Source organism: Colobus angolensis, unplaced genomic scaffold (assembly GCF_000951035.1).
Source record: "Colobus angolensis palliatus isolate OR3802 unplaced genomic scaffold, Cang.pa_1.0 Scaffold2, whole genome shotgun sequence".
Taxonomy (NCBI): Eukaryota; Metazoa; Chordata; class Mammalia; order Primates; family Cercopithecidae; genus Colobus; species Colobus angolensis.
In genome coordinates this window covers 9,898,212-9,925,718 of record NW_012115154.1, presented here as the reverse complement: position 1 = coordinate 9,925,718, position 27,507 = coordinate 9,898,212, and the positions used below count along the sequence as shown (strand labels likewise).

At 39.4% G+C, this 27,507-nt stretch overlaps 1 protein-coding gene across 2 annotated transcripts in view; it reads right to left on the bottom strand.

Moving 5' to 3' along the window:
• The window catches only part of AGK (acylglycerol kinase), a 117,461-nt gene that overhangs the window by 51,842 nt on the left and 38,112 nt on the right, over positions 1–27,507 (bottom strand). For both annotated transcript variants that reach the window (XM_011941301.1, XM_011941300.1), the window contains 3 exons: positions 15,780–15,819; positions 12,484–12,563; positions 7,566–7,641 (listed from right to left, as the gene is read on the bottom strand). In XM_011941301.1, coding sequence (XP_011796691.1) covers positions 7,566–7,641; positions 12,484–12,563; positions 15,780–15,819 — 196 coding nt within the window. The remainder of the gene's footprint in view (positions 1–7,565; positions 7,642–12,483; positions 12,564–15,779; positions 15,820–27,507) is intronic.

The following is a 27,507-nucleotide window of genomic DNA, read 5'->3' as shown; positions in this document are numbered from 1 at the left end:
GTTATTCATGGCAAGCCCCTCTCAATCTTGCCAGTTTGTGCTAATGAGGTGATTGGTGGGCCCCTGAATAGCTTCAAGATGGGAGCTGATCACCAGAAGGACGAGCAGGGAATTTATTTTGTTAAGAGTATATCCCCAATACCTAGAACAAGGCTTAGCTCATAGTGGGCACTAAATAAATATTTGTAAAAACAAATTAATAAATGTGAAAAGGTATATGAATAAAAGAATAAAAATTTTAAAAGATTTTGACAGATTTGACAGATCATAGTTTCGAAGACAATAAAGATAATATTAATATATTTGCGGCTCCAATCTTAAAAAAAAAATCCCAAATGCACTAAAAGAGGAAGGATTAAAAAAGTGGCCTAACAGTTGTCCCCTCCCAGAAAAAGAATCTAGACACTGACCTTACACTTTTCAAAAAACTAACTCAAAATGGATCACAGGCCTAAAGGTAAAATAGCATAGGAGATAATTTAAGTGATCTTGGGGTTGGTGATGAGTTTTTAGATACATCACCAAAAGCAAGATCCATGAAAGAAAAAACAAATTGATAAATTAAAATTCAGTAAAATTTAAAACTTCTGCTCTATGAAAAACATGATTATAAGGATAAAAAGACAAGCCACAGCCTGAGAGAGAATATATGCAAAATGTGTAGCAAACAACTTGCATCTAAAATATATAAATAACTCTTAAAACTCAACAACAAAAAAAGCCAGCCCAATTAAAAGGGCAGAGATCTGAATAGACACCTCACCAGAGATCTACAGATGGATAATAAGCATATGGAAATACACTCAACATTATATGTCATTAGGGAATTGCAAATTAAAACAATGAGATTTCATTATACATTTGTTTCAGTGGCTAAAATCCAAAACACTGACAATAGCAAAGACTGAGGAGGATATGGAACAACAGGAACTCTAGTTCACGGGTGGTAATAATACAAAATGGTACAGCCACTTTGAATGGCAGTTTCCAATAAAACCAAACATAGTCTTACCATATTATCCAGCAAAAGCACTCCTAGACATTTACCCAAATATATGGAAAACTTATTTATGTCCACCCAAGAACCTGCACGTTAGTGTTTATAGCAATTTTATTCATAGTTGCTAAAATGGAAGTGACCAAGACATACTTCAGTAGGTGAATGGATAAACTGTAGCACATTCAGACAATAGACTATTGCTTAGCAAAGAAATGAGCTAATGAGCCATGAAAACACAATGGAGAAATCTAAAATGCATATTGTTCAGTGAAAGAAGCCAATCTGAAAAGACTACATACTGTACGATTCCAACTATATGACATTTTAAAAATAGCAGAAGTGTGGTGACAGTAAAACCATCAGCTGTGCAGGGAAGGATGAATAGGTAGAGCAGAAGAACACAGAGGATTTTTAGGGCAGTGAAATTAATCTGTCTGATAATATAATGGTGAACACAATGCATTATGCATTTGTCAAAACCCATAGAACTGTGCAACACAAAGAGCAAATGAAAACTATGGACTTGAGTTAATGATAATGCATCAATAATGGCTCATCGATTGTAGGAAATGTATAACACTAATGCAAGATGTTAGTAATACAGGAAATTGTGGGCGGTGGAGAGAAGGAATACAGGTATTCTGTGATTTCTCTTGAATTCTTCCTTAAACCTAAAACTGCTCTAAAAAAGTCTACTTTTTTATAAAGTGGCCTGATGGTACATAGCAAACAAGATAATGAGTCCAATATGACTCAAAAGTATGATATATCGACAGCAACAAAAGAGTCTGAGCTTGAGCTGTTTGAAAGAATAGTATATGGAACAGGAGACTTGATGGTCTTGCTTTACTCTTCTTTAGATAGCCCATACCTCATTTCTGGGCACTACTGGAGAATATCTAAGAGAACAATCAGGAATGTGACAGATTTGAAACCATTACCCCTGTGAAGAAACTGGGAATGTTTAAACCACAGAAGGCTCAAGGGAGCATTAGGATAACATTCTTTATTATTCCAAAGACTATTTTGCAGAAGAAAGATTAGACTTGTTTCACATGAACCCATGGGATAGAACCAAGTCTGAAGTCAATGATTCTCAATCCAACTACACATTATAATCACCTGGGAATGAATAAACAAATGAACAAGTGAATGAATGAATGAAATTATTTTGTAAATACAGACAGACTCCACTCCACATTAGTTATATCTAGGGAGTGTGACCTGGGTATAAGTTGTATTTTTAAACATTTCCAGGTAATCTGATATTCAGCCAGAGATGAAAACCACTGACCTATGTGTAAAAACTTTTGGGAAACAGATTTCTTCTCAAAATTAAGAAGAATATTCTAATAGTGCTATCCTAAGATGAAAAAAGTTGTCTTGGAGGTTTCATGTCAAATGGGAGACAAAGCCTACGGTAGAAAGCACATGCCTTAGAGTCAACAGACCTGGGTTTAAATGAGCTCGGTCACTACTAATTGTACAACTGAGCAGGTTTCTAGATGTTTGTATCTTCGATTTCCTCATTCACAAAATAAAGATAACATTCAACTTCACTGAGCTTTATGTGATTTAAATAAAACCAGTTATGCGAAGTGCTGCAATTCCGTTTCTAAAAGAATGGTAGGCTAGGTACCCTGCCATTGAAAATTAAAGCTACTGAGTAAAATAATAAAACATCTTTGATGCATCAATAAATGAGAATAAAGTAATGAACAATAAATATAAAACTAGCACCTACACAGTAAATGTTTTGAGTGCATCTAGTAAACCAGGTAGATCTGAATGTTGGTTTTCAAAGTTTCACCAGGTTCTAGGAAAAGCAAACAAAAATCCCAGGACCTGCTCAAGATTAGTTAATCTAGTACAGAACCACACCCCACTATAAACCAGGACCCAAAGGACTACATGTGCAGTTTACAGAGAATAAAAACAAGGTTGACTCACTCATACTCCTAGCCGATTCCCAGGGCGCTGCAAAGAAACCTTCGTGTTCTGAACTTTGGTGCTAAATGAAGGGATAAACATCTTCCCTGAGAATCCACAACTTTAGGCCAGTCCTTATATAAGTAACCCAAATGCGTGCTACCTGGATAATCTGAAAAATCTCAAGCTAAAAATTTAATTTAGAGTTCACAGGACTTTCTTACATGTATTATTCACTGAGGAAGACACAACATTCTGTGGTACTTCCGATAAACTACATAATCTGAATCTAATTATAACAAAACAGTAGATAAACCCAAACTGAAAGACATTCTTAAAAAAAAATTGAGGAATTTTTTAAAGTTGCCTAAACAAATATCACAACTAAATACAACATGTGACCCCAGATCGGATGCAGAACAAGAAAAAGTGTTTTCTCTTTTGTTATAAATGACATTCCTGGAACAATTGGAGGTCGAGGCAGGCAGATCACGAGGTCAAGAGATCAAGACCATCCTCGCCAACATGGTGAAACCTAGTCTCTATTAAAAATACAAAAATTAGCTGGGTGTGGTGGTGCACACCTGTAATCCCAGCTACTCAGAAGGCTGAAGTAGGAGACTCGCTTGAACCCGGGAGGCAGAGGGTACAGTGAGCTGAGATTGTGCCACTGTACTGCAGCCTGGTGACAGAGGGAGACTCTGTTTCAAAAAAAAATTTAAAAATTCTATAAGATAATAGTACATTAATGCTAATTTCTTGATTTTGATAACTGTTCTTGCAGTTATATAACAGAGTGCCCTTGTTTTTAGGATGTAGATATTTAGAGATAAAAGAACATTATTTCTGCAGAACATTATTTCTGCAACTTACTCTCAAACAAGCCAGAAAATAATATGTGTGTGTATATATATTTATATATATATGTATATATATACACACACACACAAACATTCATACATATACACACACATACATGTAAAGACAGAGCATGTGTAAACATGGTAAAATGTTAATACAGTATTTGAGGAGTTTGGGTGAAGTGATATGGGAATTTGTATTATTTCTGTGCTTTTATAAGTTTGAGATTATTTCAAAATAAAAGCTAATTCAAAAGAAAGAAAACAAACCCTGTAAAGAGCAGTAGTTTCTACTGAGGCATAAAAAGTAAACATTAGTATTTCTATTTATTTATTTATTTTTTTTTTTTTTTGAGACGGAGTCTTGCTCTGTCGCCCGGGCTGGAGTGCAGTGGCTCACTGCAAGCTCTGCCTTCCGGGTTTGCGCCATTCTCCTGCCTCAGCCTCCCGAGTAGCTAGGACTACAGGCGCCCGCCACCTCGCCCAGCTAGTTTTTTGTATTTTTTAATGGAGACGGGGTTTCACCGTGTTAGCCAGGATGGTCTCGATCTCCTGACCTTGTGATCCACCCGTCTCGGCCTCCCAAAGTGCTGGGATTACAGGCTTGAGCCACCACGCCTGGCCTCTATTTATTTTTTAATCTCATCCTTTTAAATGTCTATTTTCTGTATATGTAATGTACATATTAGTACTTGCATATGACTGATAAGTATCTTAAATTGGAAAAAATTACAAATACATGAGTCACAGGACATTTGATAGTATAAGATGGGATTCGATATTGTAAGATGATAAAAGATCGTTACTTTTGCTAAGTATGAAAATGACACTGTAGATAAATATAAAAGTATTCTTATTTGTTTAAAAATACATATAAAAGTAGTAAGGGATAAAATTAGAGGATATATGTAACTGACTCCAGGCAACCGAGCTACCATGTGAAGATACCTAGTGGAGACTACACGAGCCAGAGGACAGCCAGCATCAACTTGGAGACATGTGAGTAAAGTCATCAAAGACCACCCTTCCTTAGTCATGCCACTAGGAGCCCAGGCGAGACTGCTGACCAATGGAATCATAAGCAGAAAAACAGTGATGCCGTTTGTTCTGTAGCAATAAATAACTGGTATAGAATGTTGGAATGAATTAAACAGTCAAGTCAAAAGATGAGAAAATGGTCTTTACAATATCCTGCTTTCATGCTTTTATCAACAATACATCTAAAATCTCAGGAGAGAAAAAAGATGAAAATAAAGGGATATAAAAATTATACCAGGCAAAAACTAAAAATAAGCAAGCAAGTATAAATTGCCAGTAATACTAGATAAGATAGACTATCACAAAAGGCAGTATTTGTGCTAAAAATAGTCATTCTATGACTGGGTCAAAATGTAAGAAAAATGAAATAATCTGAAACTTTAGTGCATCTAATAACATAGCCTCAAAATACAAAATGCAAAAATGGACAAATCTATGTAGTGAAATAGACAAATCGACAATTATAGTGGGAGATTTCTAATACCCCCTCTTGATAATTTATATAGTTAAAACAGAAGAAAAAATCAGTAAGGACATAGAGGATTTGAACTTACACAATTAACAGACTTGACTTAATGAACATATAAAGAACATAGTGCCCAATAACTGATATATACTATTTTTAGACATAGATACAATATTTATGAAAACAGAGCACATGTTAGACCATAAAACAAATCTCAACAAACTTTAAAATACTAGAATTTTATAGACTTCATTTTTTTGGCCAAAATACAATTAAGTCTGAAATTACTAACAAAGACAATCATAAAAACTTTAGATTTGGAAATTCAAAAACACGTAGATCAAGAAAAGTCACAAGGAAAATTCGAAAATATTTAAAAATAAATAATAAAAATATTATGCATCAAAAAGTATAGGATGCAGCTGAAGCAGTAGAGTGGATCTGTAGCTTAAATACATACACTAAGAAAGAAAGGTAAAAATGAAATAAGCCACGAAGTTACAACGTCAGAAAAAGCACAGCAGAAAGTTTTTTTTTTTAAAGTAGAATGAAGGAAACAATTAAAAAAAAAGATCAGCTGGGCGCGGTGGCTCAAGCCTGTAATCCCAGCACTTTGGGAGGCCGAGACGGGCGGATCACTAGGTCAGGAGATCGAGACCATCCTGGCTAACACGGTGAAACCCCGTCTCTACTAAAAATACAAAAACTAGCCGGGCGAGGTGGCAGGCGCCTGTAGTCCCAGCTACTCCAGAGGCTGAGGCAGGAGAATGGCGTAAACCTGGGAGGCGGAGCTTGCAGTGAGCTGAGATCCAGCCACTGCACTCCAGTCCGGGCAACAGAGCGAGACTCCGTCCCAAAAAAAAAAAAAAAAAAAGATCAGAAATGAATGAAACATATAAATGAGAGGATCAATAAGCCAAAAAACGGTTCATGGCAAGGGCTAACAAATCTCTCACAAGATTACTAAGGGGAAAAAGAGAGGGTACAAATAAACAATATTGAGAATGAAAATGAGACATTACACATGCTATAGAAATTTAAGTTAAATAGAAGACATTATGAACAACCTGATGTCAATTAATTTGAAAATTTAGATGAAACAAATTCTTAAAGAATTTATCTTACAAAAATTAAGTCAAGAATAAAATCTGAGTGCTTCTAGAACTGTTAAAGAAATTTAATGTACAAAGAAAATTTTAAAAAGGCTGGGCATGGTAGCTTACACCTATAATCCCAATACTTTGTGAGGCCAAGGTTGGGGGGATCGCTTGTGTCCAGGAGTTTGAGACCAGCCTTGGCAACATAGTGAGATCCTGTCTCTACATACATACACACACACACACACACACACACACACACACACACACTAAAAAGAGAAAATCTCCCCTCAAGGAAAGCTCCAGATCCAGATGGTTTTACCAGTGAGTTTCACCAATCACTGAAGAAACAAACATCAGTCTCACATAACCATACTAAGGTTTCTCCTACCTGCCACATTACAGGTACTCAAATATATGTTAGTTTTCTTCCCCTTTCTCCCATCCCCAGAGACAAACAACTGGAAAATCATGCCAGAAAAGTTGGAAAACAGGGTTCAACACTGTGTGGTAAACGAGACTAAATGATCCTTTTTAACTTCTATGATTTCCTGGAAGTGTACAATATTATAAATTGGTCAACCACAGACTTATAACCACAGTAAGAGAGGTTTTCACTATATACACGTGTGTATACTTACCCACATATATCTCATTTAAAATTCAACAAGTAGAGTCCTGCATCTCCGAAACAGTACAATTGCCTGTAATTTATGCTTGCCTCCTTTTCTTCTTAATGAAATCTCACAAATTCTAAAGCTTTACCATTTAAAATTCTTCACCAGAGATAATTCTTTATCAGAGAGAAAATGGTTTACCTGTTTGTGGAACTACTAAGAAATTAAATTAATTACTCAAACTTGAAGGCTGTGTATTTTCAGGAAAAGAATTCTTACAGCTATGACAACTTTCATCTTCCAAGAGATGTCATTCCACATCCTATCTCTTAGACGAAAGGTATCAAGTTCTCCAAGCCTCCATCCAATCCTGTTCTGAAAATGAAAAGCTGATACTATTTGGAAAAAGACAAAACTACATTTATTAATTGTCAGAACAGGATATAACATTAATTTCTTAGATCTTGTGACAAGCAATTTTTGCTAAGAAGCCAAGAGAAGAGGTTGTTATAAGACGCAGTTGTTTGGGTGAAATAAATATTCAGGAGCCATTCTTACCTTAACAATAGTCACATCCATGCCGGATAAATGTAAAATCGGGGCAGCATTTTTTTCAAATAGAGTCCTGGCGTTTCTGTAAACAAGGCAAAAAATACAAACATTTTAACACAGGTTATCAAGAGAAGAACAAAAAGTCTTACAGTCTTCTTCAGGGCAGAATAAGAAAGACTATGAAATACGGGTTTCCTCTATTTGTTCAAGTACAGAAAGTTTAACAACAAGTAATGAGTTAATATGCATGGAAAAATAGAACCTTTCACTCTGGGGCCTCTGAGAATTTGTCGTTTATCTAATGCAATAAGCTTATATCCATTTGGGAGGCTTATAGTTCACAGAGTAGTTCCTCTAGGGGAAGAATGAACACTAGATACGTACGGTTCCATTCAGGCAACAATGCTTGATTCACTCAAGTATTCATTGAGTACCTACTGTGATAGACACAGGTGGAGGAGCTAGGAACACAACATGACAAAGCAGACAAAACTACTAATTCACCAGAAGCTTGTCTGAAACTCCCAGGCACAGTCATGCCCTCTCTGTGCTCCCCTAGTACCTTATACACATACATCTCTATTAGTGACCTTCACACTGTATGGTGATTACAGACTTCCAAGACTGTTGTCAGGACTAGACTGGAAGCTTTCCAAAAATAAATACCAAATCTTATTAATCCTTGAATCCCCTGACCTCTAGGATTATGTATGGCACACGTAGAAAGTACTTACTAAGTATCTGATGAATTAATGCACAAATGAATGAATAAACCTGCCCCAAACGTAGAGATGTAAATTCTAAGGAAAAGGAAACAACATGGATGTCTTATAATAAGAGACAAAGCAGCCTCCAAAGAGTTTGCATATTTCAAAAGTATTATGCATATCATTCTGACAGTGAACTCTTGTCCAATTCAGGTCAGAATTCAAAAACACAGTCTGTAGGAATCTAGGGATGCAGAAGTTGCAAAACAGTCTCTCCCACCAATGGCACAGTCTCAAAGTCAAACTAATGTTAAAACATACCAATTAGTTGACCTGTCTTTTACTCAAATATTTCAACTATTACATAAGGAAAAAAAAATACAGTACTTTCAGTCAATGTCAAACACCTAACTTTTATATCCACATTTACTTAGATGCCTTTCTAAAAAAGACATTATTTTTAAACTAAGGATTTATGCTTTGACCTTAACGATACTTTATACAAGAAGTTAAGGATATTTTATATTTAGCTACAAAGGCAGCTAATGAGAGACATGTATAGTTATGCACAAGCCAAACTCAATATTCTTTAAACTAAAAAGAACCACCAAATGGCATATAGAACACAAAGCATTTCTTATTATGAATTAAAATAGAAATTGAGAGGCTTGCACAAATTTTCACAAGAACCATCCAAAAGAATATCTCAAACCAAAAGCCTGAGTTTACAATAAGCAAATTAAATATATTCTACCTTTCTACTGTTCTGAATGATTATTCAAATGAACATAAAAGGGTAAATGATAATTTCTCCTTTCCAGCTTACCATTTCTGGGGGCTTAACCCAACATTAAAGCACTGAGCTAGTGATACTACAAACAATTTTCCTTCCAGGGTTGCTTTCATTATTGGATTGATAGGAAAGGATCAGTTGGAAGTGGATCAGATCTACTTCCTAAAAGCAAAATTCTGAAGAAGTCTCAATCTGCCATATCCATCACAACAAATCTGTAACCTCCTCTGAGTTAGTTTAAGAAATCAGGTTAGGCCGGGCACGGTGGCTCAAGCCTGTAATCCCAGCACGTTGGGAGGCCGAGACGGGTGGATCACGAGGTCAGGAGATCGAGACCATCCTGGCTAACACGGTGAAACCCCGTCTCTACTAAAAATACAAAGAAACTAGCCGGGCGAGGTGGTGGGCGCCTGTAGTCCCAGCTACTCCGGAGGCTGAGGCAGGAGAATGGCATAAACCCGGGAGGCGGAGCTTGCAGTGAGCTGAGATCCGGCCACTGCACTCTAGCCCGGGCGACAGAGCAAGACTCCGTCTCAAAAAAAAAAAAAAAAAAAAAAAAAAGAAATCAGGTTAGAACATTTGGGTCTTTATTCATATCTTTATATGATGTTATAAGTTCAGAAAACCTCTAAAATGAAGGTGAAGACTTTTTTCCTTCTAATGTTCTAATATAAAAGATTGAAAAACAAGTGTTACTAGTAAGAAATACATTATTTATCACATAATTAAGGGCGAGATAGCACCGAGGCTAAATAAAAACCTTAGGTACTTATAGCAATTTCCAGACTCAGGCACATACAAAATAATTACTCTTTTATGTATTATTTATTAATGCTAAACACACAGTTATCTTATTTCTTAAAGCTCTTATGTAGTTTTAAACCAGTACTACATAATGAAATAGCTACATGATAAATTATAAATAACGTGTCAGTACAGAGCCATGATGACAAAATTAGTGAAAGCTTTAAAAAAAAAAAAAGGATGCTGGAGAGTTTCACACTTTCCTAGAAGCACACAGGGATTCACCTTGTTAAAGGAGACAATGCCTTTAGGAAAGACTTTCCTTCAGTGGCAGTATTTTAGCTTACCTTTAGATAAAGATGTTATAGTTTTAAACATGAATCTATCTTTAAAAATGCAAATACATTTACATGTAAAAAGAACCTAAAATTGCTCTGAAAAATTTGCTTATTAATTTTAAAAATGTGGATACTTCTTAGAAGCAGGAAGTCAAAATAACTGGTTATTGCTTAAACAAATTGCCATAAGTTTCATCAGAAATTAGCAAGTTGTTAATTTATTAGGTCTCTAAAGGAATAGAACAGTTACACTGAAGTAGGCCGAAGGAGAGGTACAAGAGCTTCTGGGAAGGATGGGAGAGTGAAGTGAAGGCTGTTCTGAACCAAACCCATGGTCGAGAGTAACAATTTCGGCAGTTTATATTTCTTACATTGTGTGCTTATTATGAAATGGAAATAGTGCCCAATAAGCATCATCTCATTTAATACCAAAGGTCCCTATTCCACATAATAATTTTTAAAGTATGTACTATTGCCTTTCTGGTTTTGCAGATGAGTAAGCTGGGGATTTAAGAAGTGAATTAACTCCCACAATATCACAGAGCTAGTAAGCAGCAAAACAGTCAACAGACCAGGTTCCTCAAACTCCCAGACCCAGGCTGAGTTTTCCGTTATCTTCAGCCACGGGCCACCACTGACAATCTACTTATCCTGGGTATTTTGACTGTGTTATATTAGCACTTGCTCATTTGTTGGTATGATTTAGTATTGATATTAAACAAAAATGATCAATAGGCATTATGACTGGTGTGTTTATGGGGGAGGGAAGCGGCTCTAACAAAGCCCAGCAGATATGATTCAGTTAGGCAGAATAATTAGTCTGTTTAGACAATCTGAATTAAACAGCTGAATTACAAAGAAATAAAGCAGGATGTGTCCTCCTGTCTGTGAAGTCACACTCACTGCCTCTCAAGAAATGACTAGAAAAACTGACTAGAGATCCTGTGTTTTACTCCAGACAACATTATGCCTACCACTTACAATTCAGCCCAAACTGTCTGTCTTGTTGTTGTTCTTATTACCTTAATGTCATTTGACTTAGATCTTATAGAATCCAATTTAATACATATTTACTAATTTTTTCTTTTTCTTTTTCTTTTTTTCGAGACAGGGTCTCACTCTATCACCCAGGCTGGACTGCAGTTGCACGATCATGGTTCACTGCAGCCTTGACCTCCCGGGCTTAGGTGATCCTCCCACTCAAGTAGCTGCAACTATAGGTAAATGCTGCCACGCGTCTAATTTTTGTATATTTTCCAGCTAAGTTTTGTATTTTTGTAGAGACAGAGTTTCACCATGCTACCCAGGCTGGTCTCAAACTCCTGGGCTCAAGTGATCTGCCCACCTCAGGCTCTCAAAGTGCTGCGATTACAGGCGTAAACCACTGCACCGAGCCTACTAATTTTCTGATTCCCAAAAAGCCAAAAAGAACCGTCTTGGACATTAGGGACATAAGAGATATCACTTTTTAACACTCAACCCTTTGATTCTATTTTTTTCAAAAAAAAAAGTTAATTATTTATTCTAAAGCCATCTAGGTCTTTGTATTCACCTTTCCAATTGAATAACAGTTGCATCTAATATTGTAAAAAAAAAAAGTTTTGCCATTTATTTTTCCTTAACAGACTTTGAATCTCCACACACCCACTCCCCACCCCCACAAACAGCCTCCCCACCTTTTAGTGTGGTTCATTTGTGTAATCAATGAACTGCCATGATCAAATCATTATATACCCAAGTCTCAATTATTCTTCACACCTTAATTCCCACAATTCCCACATGACCTTTCCAGGCCAGCCAGACCAGTTACAGGCTGTCCTGTGTCATGGCAAAGCCACAACTAAGTCACTCCTGTCTCCAGGCCCCTGCCCCATAAGCCATTTCCTCAGCTGAGAAGAGTAAGTAGTCTTCTCCTGCCTGCTTCCTCCCAGGCCTAGTTCAAGCATCATCCCTTTTGGAAAGAACATTGCTCATCTCCCAAGCCCACAGTATTCTTGGCCATCTCTGAACATCCTGTGGACAGAGATGGCCTAAGGATTTACGCCCTAGCAGTACAGCAGTTGCTCCCGAGGGGACTATTTCCAAGCAAACAAGACATCTTTGTAGGTGTTAATGCTGGAATGATTATTAAACTTCAATTAGACAAGTTTGCTAAGCATTCATTAGTTTTATAGTTATTTCTCATTTAACTGTTATTTCTACATTACAAATGAATCTTATTGCTAGAAGAGTATTAAACCTAGTTCTTCCAATTTCACAGAATCTCACTAGCTGCCTGATAGTATGTGATTTCTTTCCCCCTTAGAAAAACCAAGTATACAACAAGTCACAAACGGCACTACCCCTTGCAAGCTGCCGGATTGAGAAAAACAGTGGCCTTCTTCACTTGTGCATTGGGAGGAATGAGTTGATTGCCAAACACCTAAAAAAGAAAAGAGCAAAGTTTTCAGTAAAAGTCTATTTACTTGGTAAATGTCACATGCATTCTTCCATTCCAAAAAAAAATTCACTTGCAGCACATATGGTATCTAACGTTGGGGGAAAATGTTCTCTCATGATCTCATATTAACAAAAATGCCATCAACAACAACAAAAAGTAACATTAATGACAATAAGCTCTATTTTGTATTGGAATAAAAATTCCTGCTTTATCTACTAGAGGCAAATAACATTTATTTTCTCTATAAGACATGGCTAGGTTTATTATAAACATATAATTAGTAAGGCCATAGTCTGTCAGGAGAGAAGTTTAATCTATGTCTTTAGTTTGCAGAGCACAATATTCTCTCCAGCTCATCACTAAAACTTGTTCATGAAGAATCTTTGTGTTACCAGTTAATCTTCATATCTTTATACACATACAAAATAAACCTAATAGTCTATTTGCCTTCTCTTCTTTGCAACCCTATATGATAAGTAAATAGCAGCAACTGGCAGGAGAAAAGAAACGTAACTAATATATACCAAGCACCTTCTATTTAGCATTTTTACACACATCATTCTTAGTTCTCAGAAACCAAGGAGGTATAAAATAATCTCAGTTTTCCAGATTAGAAAGTCCAGAATCAGGAAGACTAAGCTCCTGAAAGTTACAGAGTTGATAAATTACAAGCCTGGAATATACATCTTCTAATTCCAAAGCCTCTCTAAGCTCTAAAGAGAGGATCAAGGATGAGGTAGAATTAAAAGGCAGAGGACTAGATGTGAGGAGTCCAAATGAGAAATGAATGGGAACTCTTGCTATTATGTCTGAATTGGAAATGATGGTCAACAGAAAGAATAAGAATAGGAAAGTGCCAAAATGAGCAAAAATTGGGGTCTTGAATGGTGGGAGTAGGCCTGAACCAAGAAAGCAGAATTCTAGTATGGAAGTACAAAGTAAACATGGGAGGAGGAAAAAAAGTTATGCAAATATTTTTTATTGAATAACTTACTCTAAATCTGCCATCTCCCTGACAGTTCATTTTGGAGCCTTTCTTATTATTGTCTATTTCTTGCTTTAAAAACAAAACAAAAACAAAAATACTTTTTTTCTGAAGTAGAGAAAAAGACTATTTCTTCGTAAGAAGTTTCTGGAACATTATAATTTCTATTCTGTTTTCATTCTTAGACATTCACAGTGAGCTAAGGAGTTTATGTGAGACTACATTAAGTTTACGTGAGATTTCTTTTTAAATATCATATTTTCAAGAATTTAGACTGTAAAAGGAAGTACACAGATAGGCCAGCAGAGGCTATAAGGACAAATCCACTTCCATTTGTGAGATGGAAGAAACTAAACATGCAGGGGAAGTGGAGAATTAGAATAGTAGAAAGAAATAAGGCCAGCGCGGTGGCTCACACTTGTAATTGCAGCACTTTGGGAGGCCAAGGGGGATGGATCCCAAGGTCAGGAGTTCGAGACCAGCCTAACCAACATGGTGAAACCCCGTCTCTACTAAAAATACAAAAATTAGCTAGGCATGGTGGGATGTGCCTGTAATCCCAGCTACTCAGGAGGCTGAGGTAGGAGAATTGCTTGAACCCGCGAGGCAGAGGTTGCAGTGAGCTGAGATTGTGCCATTGCACTCTAGCCTGGGCAACAGAAAGAGACTCCATCAAAAGAAAGAGAAAAGAAAGAAAGAAAGAAAAGGAAGGAAGGAAGAAAGGAAGGCAGGGAGGGAGGGAGGAGAAAGGAAGAAAGAAATACATGAGAAGGAGAAAATAACTAAAGGAACATCATCCCTGAAAAAGTATGAGGAGAGAGGATTTAGAACAGAGGTGGAGGCATTTACCTTCAACAAGAAAGGGAGGGTCCTACTATCACACAGGTCTACTCTTCCTTAAAGAGTGAAAGAAAGGGGTCAGGCACGGTGGCTCACACCTGTAATCCCAGCACTTTGGGAGACCAAGGCGGGTGAATCACGAGGTTGAGATCGAGACCATCCTGGCCAACACGGTGAAACCCCATCTCTACTAAAAATACAAAAATTAGCTGGGCATGGTGGTGTGCACCTGTAGTCCCAGCTACTTGAGAGGCTGAGGCAGGAGAATCGCTTGAACCCGGGAGGCAGAGGCTGCAGTGAGCCAACATCACACCACTGTACTCCAGGAGGATTTTCCAGTTGCTAATGATTGGCTTGGGACGGGGATCACCTTTAATTTAATATTAAAGTTTATTTGAATTGATTTCTAAAACAACTTAGAGCCATATGAAAGATAATAAATTTAAACAAAGAAGTAATCAAATTCTTAAAACACTGATTTAGAACAGCTAGATAACAATCGCTAAGAAGGGGAATTATAGTATCTACTGTAACATCTGCTAAAGAGAGGAATTAATTTATAGTATCTATTGTAACAGTCAAAGAGAGGAATTAATTTATGGTATCTATAGTCACTGTCATCCATTAAAACATTTCAGAAACACACATGAGGTCTGCCACCTACTTCTATTACTAAATGCTTCATACATTTGCCACTTTTGATTTTCATGTTTCTATTTTGGTATTTCTGATATCATAAGCTCAAATGATACAAAACAAAAAGGCAACTCAGTCACAGAATTTCATCTGCAAAATATAATGTACATTTTTGTAGGGAACAAAAAAGTGGTCTTAAATTTGAAAGGATTTATAATCCAGCTATAATTAATTAGCCATATAAATGAATATTTAAGTAACATCTCATGGAACATAACAGCGTACATGATATGGACCAGTTGAGCTTGAAGATGGACTTTAAAAATATGAATCAACAATTTTAAGAAGATTTGACTTTTAGAGGTAACACTTGTGCTGAACTGATATCCTTGGGGGTTATTCGGATTAGGGATGATTCAGGGGTTAGCCAGATCTACAAAGACAACTGCAGACACAAACAAATTCCCAGAGCTTCTACTAGTCCAGCTTTGTGTTCCTGGGACCAATCCAGAAACAAACAGTCTACGGGGGTGGGCGTCAGAACTGCTTTTCACCAGATGGTTAACTTCCTGGAGTTCTACTCAGAGTTGGCTCCCAGCGTGAATCATCCTGATAGTGCTAAAAAATAGCCAAACTGCATAGATGCAAGACACTGTGCAAGTCCCCTGAAAGAGCTTCAGTTTTCTGCACAATGAAGATAAGGAGGGGTTTAATTTTATCACATTAAATAGTATTACCTGAGCTTCTTGACAGGCTGCTCTCCTTAGTAGGTTATCACTATCAAAGTAAGCAAAAGAGAATAATCATTAGTTTTAACAATAGATTATGATCCAAACAAAATTTGTGAGCTTTTTTATTTTTTAATATATGCACCGCTTCTCTAAAAACACCCTGGTGAAAGTGGGTGGGCAGATCACCTGAGGTCAAGAGTTCAAGACCAACCCTGGCCAACATGGTGAAACCTCCTCTCTACTAAAAATACAAAAATTAGCCAGGCGTGGTGGTGGGCGCTTATAATCCCAGCTACTTGGGAGGCTGAGGCAGGAGAATCGCTTGAACCTGGGAGGCAGAGGCTGCAGTGAACTGAGATCATGCCATTACACTCCAGCCTGGGCAACAGAGTGAGACTCTGTCTGAAAAAACAAACAAACAAAATAACCTGATAACAAGTTATTGGCACATTTGAAAAATACATCCTCTGAATAAAAGTTTGTGTTAAATATTTCCATATTATGGCAACCAGAATCATGCTGCATCCCCCCAAAATTTCCACATCCAAATCCGCACAACTTGAGGGTATGTTACTTTACATGGCAAGAGGGATTTTACAGACCTGATTAAACTTAAGTGACATGGGAGATTGTCCTGGATCATCCAGATGGGCCCAACCTAATCACAAAGGTCTCAAAACAGAAAGTTTCCCGGTTCTAATCAGAGGCAGATGCGATCATGGAAGAATGGTCAGAAAAATGCAACCTTGCCAGCTGTGATGCAAGAAGGCCCTGAAGAGAGTCAAGGAATGTGGTGGCCTCTCGAAGCCGGAAAAGCAGAAGGCTTCTCCCCTAGGCCTCCACAAGGAACACAGACCTTGCCACACTTTGTCTTCGCCCCGTGAGAGCTGCTTCGGGCTTCTAATTCACAGAATGCAAGACAAGAAATTTGTGGTGTGTTGAACCACTAAGTTTGTGGCAATTTGTTAAGGTCATAATAGAAAACTAATATACATATCCTCCATTTTTCTTACCCAGTGGAAATTAGGTCATTTGCACAAGTAAATTTGATGTTTAGTTTCTTCTGCCACTGTTTTATCTAAATCACTTATTTTTTATGTCACCATCAGACACTAAAAGAGATCATAAATGGAGAATTTTGTCATGAGGCAAAATTTTGGCTTCCAAAAATGAAAGCATCCTGTCAGAATATGATCACCTATTTAACATCAAGGTCTCTAAAATATGTTTCTATCATAAAAGCATTTTAAATGGCTCCAGTCACCTATGGGGTTCCAGAATCTTCATCTAAGAGCTTGTGCTAATGCTAATGCACATTGCTGGCACTGCTAAGATAGTAACTTCAAATTGGTTAACAACAGTTAAGAAATCAAATACCCAGAGAAGATGAACAATAACCAATTTATAGGAACCCTTGAAAAAAAAATTATTTTGTTTATATCCTCTTTCTAGACTTTTTAAAATAACATTGAAAACTTTAAATGTTGCATTTTCACAGTAATTCAAATAGGATTGTGACATTTACAGTGAATGAAAAGGAATAAGCAAGCTTTACTTTTTGCCATAGTTGCTGTCAAAGGCTTCTGCTCCGTGATTCCATAACCAGGCTGCAGAACAACCCTTGAACTTCATAAAGGAGGCAGCTTCACTAAGGGAACACCATCCACAGGGAAGTATGGACGCTGTGAATCTGAAATCTCAAACCTAAGAAACTGAGCAGTGGCTCAGGCCTGTAATCTTAGCACTTTGGGAGGCCAAGGTGGGCGCATCACTTGAGGTCAGGAGTTCATGACCAGCCTGGCCAACATGGTGAGATCCCATCTCTACTAAAAATACAAAAATTAGACAGGCGTGCTGGTGCAGGCCTGTAATCCCAGCTACTCGGGAGGCTGAGGCAGGAGAATCGCTTGAACCTGGGAGGCCAAGGCTGCAGTAAGTGGAGATCGCACCATTGCACTCCAGCCTGGGCTACAGAGAGAGATTCTGTCTCAAAAAACAAAACAAACAAAAACCTAAGAACCATGTTTTACTGAAATGATAAATGACATCAGTACCCCAAAAGCTGATGTTGTTCAATAACAAAGATTTTGAGGAGCCTCACCCCTTGTGAAATCCAGCACAAGTCAGCCCAGTCCCCATTGGCTTAAGTGACTCTGCTCCCCTGTGCCAGGTGGCAAAGGGCGTTGTGCAACCTTCTCTCCCTCCGCACCCAGTATTCAGAAATATTCATGTTTTTTTAATGACTCCCCACAGGAAATAACACACATTCATGTTTCCCTTTCTTCTTGTGTCCCTCCCCATCAAATGCTCTCACTGAATCATTCTAACATCAGTAACAACAACAAAAATACACTACAAGATGAGGTAAATTCAGGGTACAAACTAGCAAAATTCTTGAAAATAATTAACATGTCACTAACTCCTTACAGCTTATTGGATAATTTGCATTTATAACCTTATATACAATGAAGAGGTAAAACACTGAACCCACAGTAACCTCTGGATAACAAAATAATAAAAGGTTCCTCACAGTAACCTGGGCATTGTCACTGACCCTCCCTCTGGACTGTGCTGACCCCTAGTTCAATTTGCACAGGGCCCTAGGAAGGCAGCGTCCAGCCTCTCCCGACTGTGCTCCCCCCGGCCACTGCTTTCAATGCTTTCCTTTAGTAGACTAATTACCTTGTACCTCCAATCTCTCCTACAAACTCAGCCTGTGGATTTTCCTGCACAAGCCCTCTATGTTTCTATAAAAGCTGCAATCCCATCTCTATATCCTGCCCATTTCCAGGCTCCTCCTCTACCAAGAAGGACAGGTCTCCGAAAGGCAACAGGCTCCTCTGGGTCATTAGTAAAGAACACCACCCTTGCCACAGCTCAGCCACACTGATTTCCATGGACCTACCTGAAAAGACAATAGCCCCGAATATGCACAAGAATATGGGGTAGCACCTTAGATCATTTTCTTCCCTAAGTTCTTTGTTGCTAGAAGTAAAATTCTGATTACTAGCTTGTGATTAAACATATTATTAAAGATTTCAGCTCTTCTAAGTTTATTAATTCTGCTTATCAGAATGCTATTCAAAATCAAAAGATTTTGTGATTGTTAATTCCCTGAATTTAATGTGCCAAATGGAATATCCTGTCAATGCCACCTGTGAGAGAGCCAGAATATGTACCAATTTTGATATTACAAAAGAAAATCTCATTATAATCACACTTAACTTTGGGCCGGGCATGGTGGCTCACGCCTGTAATCCCAGCACTGTGGGATGCCGAGGTGGGTGGATCACCTGAGGTCAGGAGTTCGAGACCAGCTTGACCAACATGGTGATACCCCGTCTCTTCTAAAAATACAAATTTATCCAGGCATGGTGGCACATGCCTATAATTCCAGCTACTTCGGAGGCTGAGGCAGGAGAATCGCTTGAAGCCAGGAGGCAGAGGTTGCAATGAGCCGAGATCGTGCCATTGAACTCCAGCCTGGGCAACAAGAGTGAAACTGTCTCAAAAAACAATTCATACTTAACTTTGTTTAATATCAAAAACGGTGTTAACCATCTTGATCTTGCTATCTGAACCTGACTATTCCTAAAAATCAAACACATCCTCAAAGAAAAAAGATTTCTCCTGTTGAGATAGTCTGATGATCTATAGCAAGCGCTCAAAACTATCTCAACAAAGAAATTTCAAAAATGTTTCAGTAACGTCAGCATTGTCAGAATAAAAGACAAAACTTAAAATTCATAGAGCAACTACCTTGTACCAAATACTATGGCAGTTGTTTTCATAAACCTTTAATCTTTGTAACAACCTTGCAAAGTAGGCATTATTAGGTAACAAAATATTCTCATTTTACAGATCAGGAAGCCAAGACTCAGAGAAGGAAAGTGACGTGCCCAAAAACACAGAGTTACTAAGTGGTAGTGTCAGAGGCGTTTGAACCAGAGTGACTCCATCTTGAGTAGGGGCTGTGTAAAAAGAGGCTGAGACCTACTGGGCTGCATTCCTAGGAGTTTGGGCATTCTAGTCACAGGATGAGACAGGAGGGTGGCACACAATACAGCTCATAAAGACCTTGTTGGTAAAACAGCCTGCATTAAAAACAAGCACCAAAATCCACCAAAACCAAGATGGTGATGAGAGTGACCTCTGGTGTCCTCACTGCTCATTATATGTTAATTAGAATGCATTAGCATGCTAAGAGACACCCCTACCAGCACCATGACAGTTTACAAATGCCATGGCAACATCTGGAAGTTACGCTATATGGTCTAAAAAGGGGAGGAACCCTCAGTTCTGGGAATTGCCCATCGTTTTCTGAAAAAACTCATAAATAATCCACCCCCTGTATAGCATATAAGCAAGAAGTAACAAGTATAAGCACCTGAGTGGTCCATGCTGCTGCTCTGCCTATGGAGTAGTCATCCTTTTACTATTTTACTTTCTTTTTTTTTTTTTCGAGGCAAAGTATCGCTCTGTCCCCCAGGCTGGAGTGCAGTGGTGCTGTCTTGGCTCACTGAAACCTCCGCCTCTCAGGTTCAAGTGATTCTCCTGCATTAGCCTCCCGAGTAGCTGGGATTACAGGTGCACGCCGCCACACCCAGCTAATTTTTATATTGGTTTCACCATGTTGGTCAGGCCAGTCTTGAACTGAACTCCTGACCTCGTGATCCACCTGCCTTGGCCTCCCAAAGTGCTGGGATTACAGGTGTGAGTCACTGTGCCTGGCCTACTATCTTAATAAACTTGCTTTCACTTTACTCTGTGGAGTTGCCATGAATTCTTTCTTGTGCAAGATCTAAGAACCCTCTCTTAGGGTCTGGATCAGGACCCCTTTCTGCTAACAGTAGAGTCGGAATTCAGACCCATGCCAGGCTGTCCCTAAGCAGATGCTTTTTCTTCTAAACTTCAGACAATATACTCAATGGGCAATTACTCATTTAGTTGTATGTTTTACAGCACATTTTTTAAATTGCATAGTCTCATCTAATATAAATTTTTCAATTTATATTCACATAATATTTTTTAAAAGGTCAGGTGCAATAATGCTTCTGAAGGTAGTTGTTGAAACAAACTCATTTAACACAAAGTGCTGCCCATGGCACACAAATAGATTTGGTCCTGCCCTGAAGAAGCTTAGGATCAAGTGGCAAAGAAGAACAGCTCTTGGTAAATATTGGTGGCATAGTAAAACGTGTTTCTTGATAAATAATATGCCAGGCACTGTGCTGGGTGTCTTGGACACGCTTGTGAATAAGCCCAACATTCCCTGTCCTAGTGAAGTTTATAGTTTAGTAGGGAACAATGACAATTCACCAGGCAATCATGATGTAATTTCACTTTTAGGTAATCCATAAAAGGGGCACATAATGGGGGCATCTAACCTAGTTTTGACAGAATTAGAGGCTTTTTACAGGATATGACATTGAAGCTGAGATCTAGGGGAAAAATAAAAAGTAGCCAAGCAAAAATAGGGAGTAGAATCTAGGCAAGAGAAATAGAATGTCAAAGCCTGCAAGTGCTATAACGTGGCCAATTTAGGAAAGAGAAAGTAGTTCAGGACAGCTGGAGGCCACACGCCATGGGAGAAGCCAGGCAAAGGCCAGGTCACCATGGACATTTTCAGCTATTTAAGTAATTTGGGTTTCTCCTAAGGGCCATAAGGAGTCATTAATGGGTTTTAAGAGAATTGATGTGACCAGGTTTACATTTCGGAGGGATTACTTCTGGCTGCAGTGTGTGAAGAAGGCATTGGTCAGAGGTAAGACTGAATCTAGTGAAACCTCAGAGGCTCCCTCAGTGACAGTCAGTGATGATGACTGGAACTAGGATTGTGGCAGAGGGGGCACAGAGAAGAGGACAGATTCAGCAGATATTCAGGAGGTAAACTTGAGGGATGACTGGCGGGAATTAAAGAAAAGATGAGGGTTCAAAGATAGCGCCCACATCCTGCATTAAGCAATTGGTAGAAGGCAGTACCATTCACAGAGATGGAATGAAGTAGAAAAGTGCAGGTGAGAGGGAGAAAACTTAGCTTAGTTCTGGGTCTGTGTATCCGAGATGGGGTGAGAACCCAGGTGGAGGTGTCTAGGTGACAGTTGGAAATACAGGTCTTAAGTTCTGTATAGCAATCTTAGCTACATGCTAATAGAAGGAATGAGACTGGACATGATGATCTATACGAGTAGGGTGAAAAGTAGGAGGAAGAGATACCCTGATCATGGACAGCTGACAGAGAACACCAAATGAATCCCAAAATCACCCTGTACTTCATTTGAAAGTCAAAGGAAAAATCAGCTAGATAACTAAGGAAAAAGTTTTCCTTATCTTCCACCACTCCCCCTTGATGCTGCTGCTGCTCTTGGCAAACTGCATGTTTTGCTGTTCTTAAGAGACACAACAAACTACATCTTCAAGGATTTCATCATTTTATCCCTTCCTTTTTAAAAAAAGCCAAGCACAATACAACCCACCACACAAAAACTGCTTTACTTATCTTCCTTCCTAGATTATAAACTTCTTGAAATCATGGATAATTCACCATTTTCTCATCCACAGCCCACAGCACACTCTCATAGATACAGGGTACTTGGTAAATACTTGTTTAATAAATAAGTGGCAAATGTTTGAACAGGAGAGATTGACTCACTGTGCTCAGACAGGCATGCTTTGTCCTGCAGGAGAAACTGAAGGTTATTCTTCGTATGAGGATTTGGCATTCTGAAAGCACAGATGAGTGGGGATGGTTCTCCAGTGTGATGATCACCAAAGGGCAAGGGTAAGAGTCATTATTGGTGTAGTACAGGATGAAAAACCAAAAAATTCCAAATGCACAAAAACGTTACCAGATCAAGAAGCTCCCAGGGTGTGTGGGTGTGCAGAGTGTAATGGAAGGAGTACCCTCTAAAGAAGCTAAGTGGGGAGTTCCTTTTGACACACCAAGAAGCACCCCAAGAACTGGCCCTGTAGCTAGAAGAACTCTGAGTGTGGTCATCAGAAAATTCCAGATTACTAATGAGTCAAGAATCTGAATGTGAACCGAAGACCTCATTTCCAAGCCAACCAAGACACTATATAAATTCTAAGCTCATGTTTTTTCCACTACACCACGCTGTCTTCTGAGAACTGAAGTTAAATAGAATTTAAAAGAGGTGCTACAAAACGTAGTCATATCAAAAAGGGTCCCTGCAGATCTGCTCAGTATTAAAATGCAGGTTCTTTGACAGAAAGAAATTAGAAGGCTCCGGATTAGAAAAGGAAAAAAAAATCTGCTGATGACACTCTGCCTGAGGCTTGAAAAGAATAAGAACACGCCTGCTACTATAGGTAATGGGATGCTCTCAACTTATTCCAAGCCATAAATATTTTATTTATTACTTTAGGACTGCAAAATACGATAAGTTGTTATTCCAATAGCAACTTTACATGGAGAGAAAAACCACATCGATCCATTCTATTTCCCAAAAAGAATATTTCCCACTACAGTCTAGAGGCAAATTGTACAGCAATTTCTACCACCAGCTTTTCCCTTGGTGCATGCAAACACAGTCTTTGCTTTAAACAAAATAGATTTCAAGTTTAGATGTTTATAACAATCACTTCAAGTTATCCAGGCTTCCTAGAATAATTAATCATGATATTGCCAGTGGCTATGCCCATGGTTGCCCATGGAGCAATAGAAATGAAAGAAATGGAAGCAAAGACAAAAATGAATCTTAAAAGCGTGTGCAGAAGGAGACAGCTTTTCTAAACTATACATGGCATAGCCCTCCCCATATCCCGGACTCCCTACCCAAACAGATAATGGCTGCACTGAACCTTTGTCATATATGGGAAAATAGTGACCAGCTCTGCCTTTCTGACAGAAAGACAGCTGATCAAGCAGGAGGAAATGTATTTTGCTAAGGCAGAATGCTTGATCTTTTGGGCCGACAGAATCTCCATTTGGATAGAAGGTACTCAGTTTAACAGGTCAGAAAACCAAGGCAACAATGAAAATGTTAATGATTTTTAAAAGGATTTTAGGGCCTACCAGTCTGGTCTTCCCCATTTAACCAAAGGTTATCTCTTCTTGTTCTCCAAACCGCACTATCATGTACTACCTGCTACCAAAGAAACTTGTATATTCTCATCTCTCCCAAGCCCAATGCAAGAAAGAAGTTTTCTAATGTAATGAAAGCATAAAGGAAGAAATCCTATTGATAACCATATATTAAGTGGTGACTGTCTTCATTTCAATGCCCCTTATAGTGCTTAGAAGATATGAGTGAAAATAAGGGCCACAGAGGCAATCACATTAAAATTTCAACATCTGCATTGCTGATGGTGAAGTTTAGCAAAAGAAAAACAGCTAAAAATTCTACTATCAAATGCAAAGGACAAATGTACAGCACTGCCTCCTATAGTAAAAAGTATACCAACTTGCGTTCAGGAATTTTTAGGTCAAATGTGTGAACCCAAAATATCTGAGACAGGTCTCAGTCAATTTGTTTATTTTGCCAAGGTTAAGGACACAGCCATGACACAGCTTCAAGAGGTCCTGAGGACTTATGCCCCAAATGGTCGGGGTACAGCTTGCCTTTATACATTTTAGGGAGACATAACAGCAATCAATACATTTAAGATTTACACTGAGTGTCAGGTCTCTGAGCCCAAACTAAGCCATTGTATCCCCTGTGACCTGCACGTATATATACATCCAGATGGCCGGAAGCAAGTGAAGAATCACAAAAGAAGTGAAAATGGCTGGTCCCTGCCTTAAATGACGACATTCCACCACAAAAGAAGTGAAAATAGCTGGTCCCTGACTTAACTGATGACATTACCTCGTGAAATTCCTTCTCCTGGCTCAAAAGCTCCCCCACTGAGCACCTTGCAGCTCCCCACCCCTGCCCACCAGAGAACCCCCTTTGACTGTAATTTTCCACTACCCACCCCATCTCCCTTCGCTCTCTTTTCAGACTCAGCCCACCTGCACCCAGGTGATTAAAAAGCTTTATTGCTCACACAAAGCCTGTTTGGTGGTCTCTTCACATGGACACGCGTGAAATTTGATGCCGTAATTCAGATGGGGGGGGGGACCTCCCTTGGGAGATCCCGTCCTCCTGCTCTTTGCTCCGTGAGAAAGATCCACTTATGACCTCGGGTCCTCAGACCAACCAGCCCAAGGAACATCTCACCAATTTTAAATCAGGTAAGCGGCCTCTTTTTATTCTCTTCTCCAACTTCTCTCACTGTCCCTCAACCTCTCTCTCCTTTCAATCTTGGCGCCATCTTTCAATCTCTCCCTTCTCTTAATTTCATATCCTTTCCTTTTCTGGCAGAGACAGGAGACGTGTTTTATCTGTGAACCCAAAACTCCGTCACCGGTCACGGACTTGGGAAGACAGTCTTCCCTTGGTTTTTAATCATATGGGGACACCTGCTTGATTATTCACCCATGTTTCAGAGGTGTCTGATCACGCAGGGACGCCTGCCTTTGTCCTTCACCCTTAGCGGCAAGCACCGCTTTTCTGGGGGGCAAGCACTCCCCACCCCTTCTCTCCATGTCTCCACCCTCTTTTCTCTGGACTTGCCTCCTTCACTATGGGCAACCTTCCACCCTCCATTCCTCCTCCTTCTCCCTTAGCCTGTGTTCTCAAGAACTTAAAACCTCTTCAACTCACACCTGACCTAAAACCTAAACGCCTTATTTTCTTCTGCAATACCGCCTGATCCCAATACAAACTCGACAATCGTTCCAAATAGCCAGAAAATGGCACTTTTGATTTCTCCATCCCACAAGATCTAGATAATTCTTGTCGTAAAACAGGCAAACGATCTGAGTTGCCTGATGTCCAGGCATTCTTTTACACATCGGTCCCTCCCTAGTCTCTGTTCGCAATGCAACTCGTCCCAAATCTTCTTTCCTTCCCTCCCACCTGTCCCCTCAGTCCAACCCCAAGTGTTGCTGAGTCTTTCCAATCTTCCTTTCTTATAGACCCATCTGACCTCTCCCCTCCTCCCCAGGCTGCTCCTCACCAGGCCGAGCCAGGTCCCAATTCTTCCTCAGCGTCCGCTCCCCCGCCCTGTAATCTTTCTATCACCTCCCCTTCTCACACCTGGTCTGGCTTACAGTTTCCTTCCACAACTAGCCCTCCCTCACCTGCCCAGCAATTTCCTCTTAAAAAGGTGGCTGGAGCTAAAGGCATAGTCAAGGTTAATGCTCCTTTTTATTTATCCAACCTCTCCCAAATCAGTTAGCGTTTAGGCTCTTTTTCATCAAATATAAAAAACCCAGCCCAGTTAATGGCCCATTTGGCAACAACCCTTAAGACGCTTTACAGCCCTAGATCCTGAAAGTTCAGAAGGCCGTGTTATTCTCAATACACATTACCCAATCTGCTCCCGACATTAAATAAAACTCCAAAAATTAAATTCCAGCCCTCAAACCCCACAACAGGACTTAATTAACCTCACCTTCAAGGTGTACAATAATAGAGTAGAGGCAGCCAAGTAGCAATGTATTTCTGAATTGCAATTCCTTGCCTCCACTATGAGAGAAACCCCAGTCACATCTCCAGCACACAAGAACTTCCAAACGCCTAAACCGCAGCAACCAGGCGTTCCTTCGGGACCGCCTCCCCCAGGAACTTGCTTCAAGTGCGGAAATATGGCCACTGGGCCAAGGAATGCCGGCAGCCCAGGATTCCTCCTAAGCCGTGTCCCATCTGTGCAGGACACCACTGGAAACTGGACTGTCCAACTGGCCCAAGGCTCTGAATGACTCCTTCCCAGATCTTCTCAACTTAGTGGCTGAAGACTGACATTGCCCAATCGCCTTGGAAGCCTCCTAGACCATCACAGATGCTTTGGATAACTCTTATAGTGGAGGGTAAGTCTGTCTCCTTCTTAATCAATACAGAGGCTAACCACTTCACATTACCCTCTTTTCAAGGGCCTGTTTACCTTGCCCCCATAACTGTTGTGAGTATTGATGGCCAAGCTTCAAAACCCCTTAAAACTCCCCAACTCTGGTGCCAACTTGGACTTCATTCTTTTATGCACTCTTTTTAGTTATCCCTACCTGCCCAGTTCCCTTATTAGGGGTAGGCATTTTAACTAAATTATCTGCCTCCCTGACTATTCCTAGGCTACAGCCACACCTCATTGCCACCCTTTTCCCCAGTTCAAAGCCTCCTTCACATCCTCCTCTTGTATCTCCCCACCTTAATCCACAAGTATAGGACACCTCCACTCCCTCCCTTTCAACTGATCATGCACCCCTTACCATCCCATTAAAACCTAATCATCCTTACCCTGCCCAATGCCAATATCCCATCTCACAGCACGCTTTAAAAGGATTAAAGCCTGTTATCACTTGCCTGTTACAGCATGGCCTTTTAAAGCCTATAAACTCATCCTGAGTCACCTGTTCTGTAACTGCCCTTCCCGCCAAACTACTCACCCACCACTCTGGCTGGTACCCCTGGTCTCTTTAAAATAGCAGGTCGAAATTAGCTTCGACGGTGGGGTCCAACCCTAGACAACAGGGGAACAACACAGCAGTAGGGGCTATCTGTGTCAGGAATAAGAACCCCTTCTCCTCCGTTGTTCAGGTGTGCTCTCACCATTGCTCCATCCACGAATCACACCCTTTTATAGAAGTAAAAATTGCCTTGCTGAGAAAATTAAATTTATATTCCAATGCTATTTCTTTGGTGGCACCAAAAATTTATTTATAATATTTTTG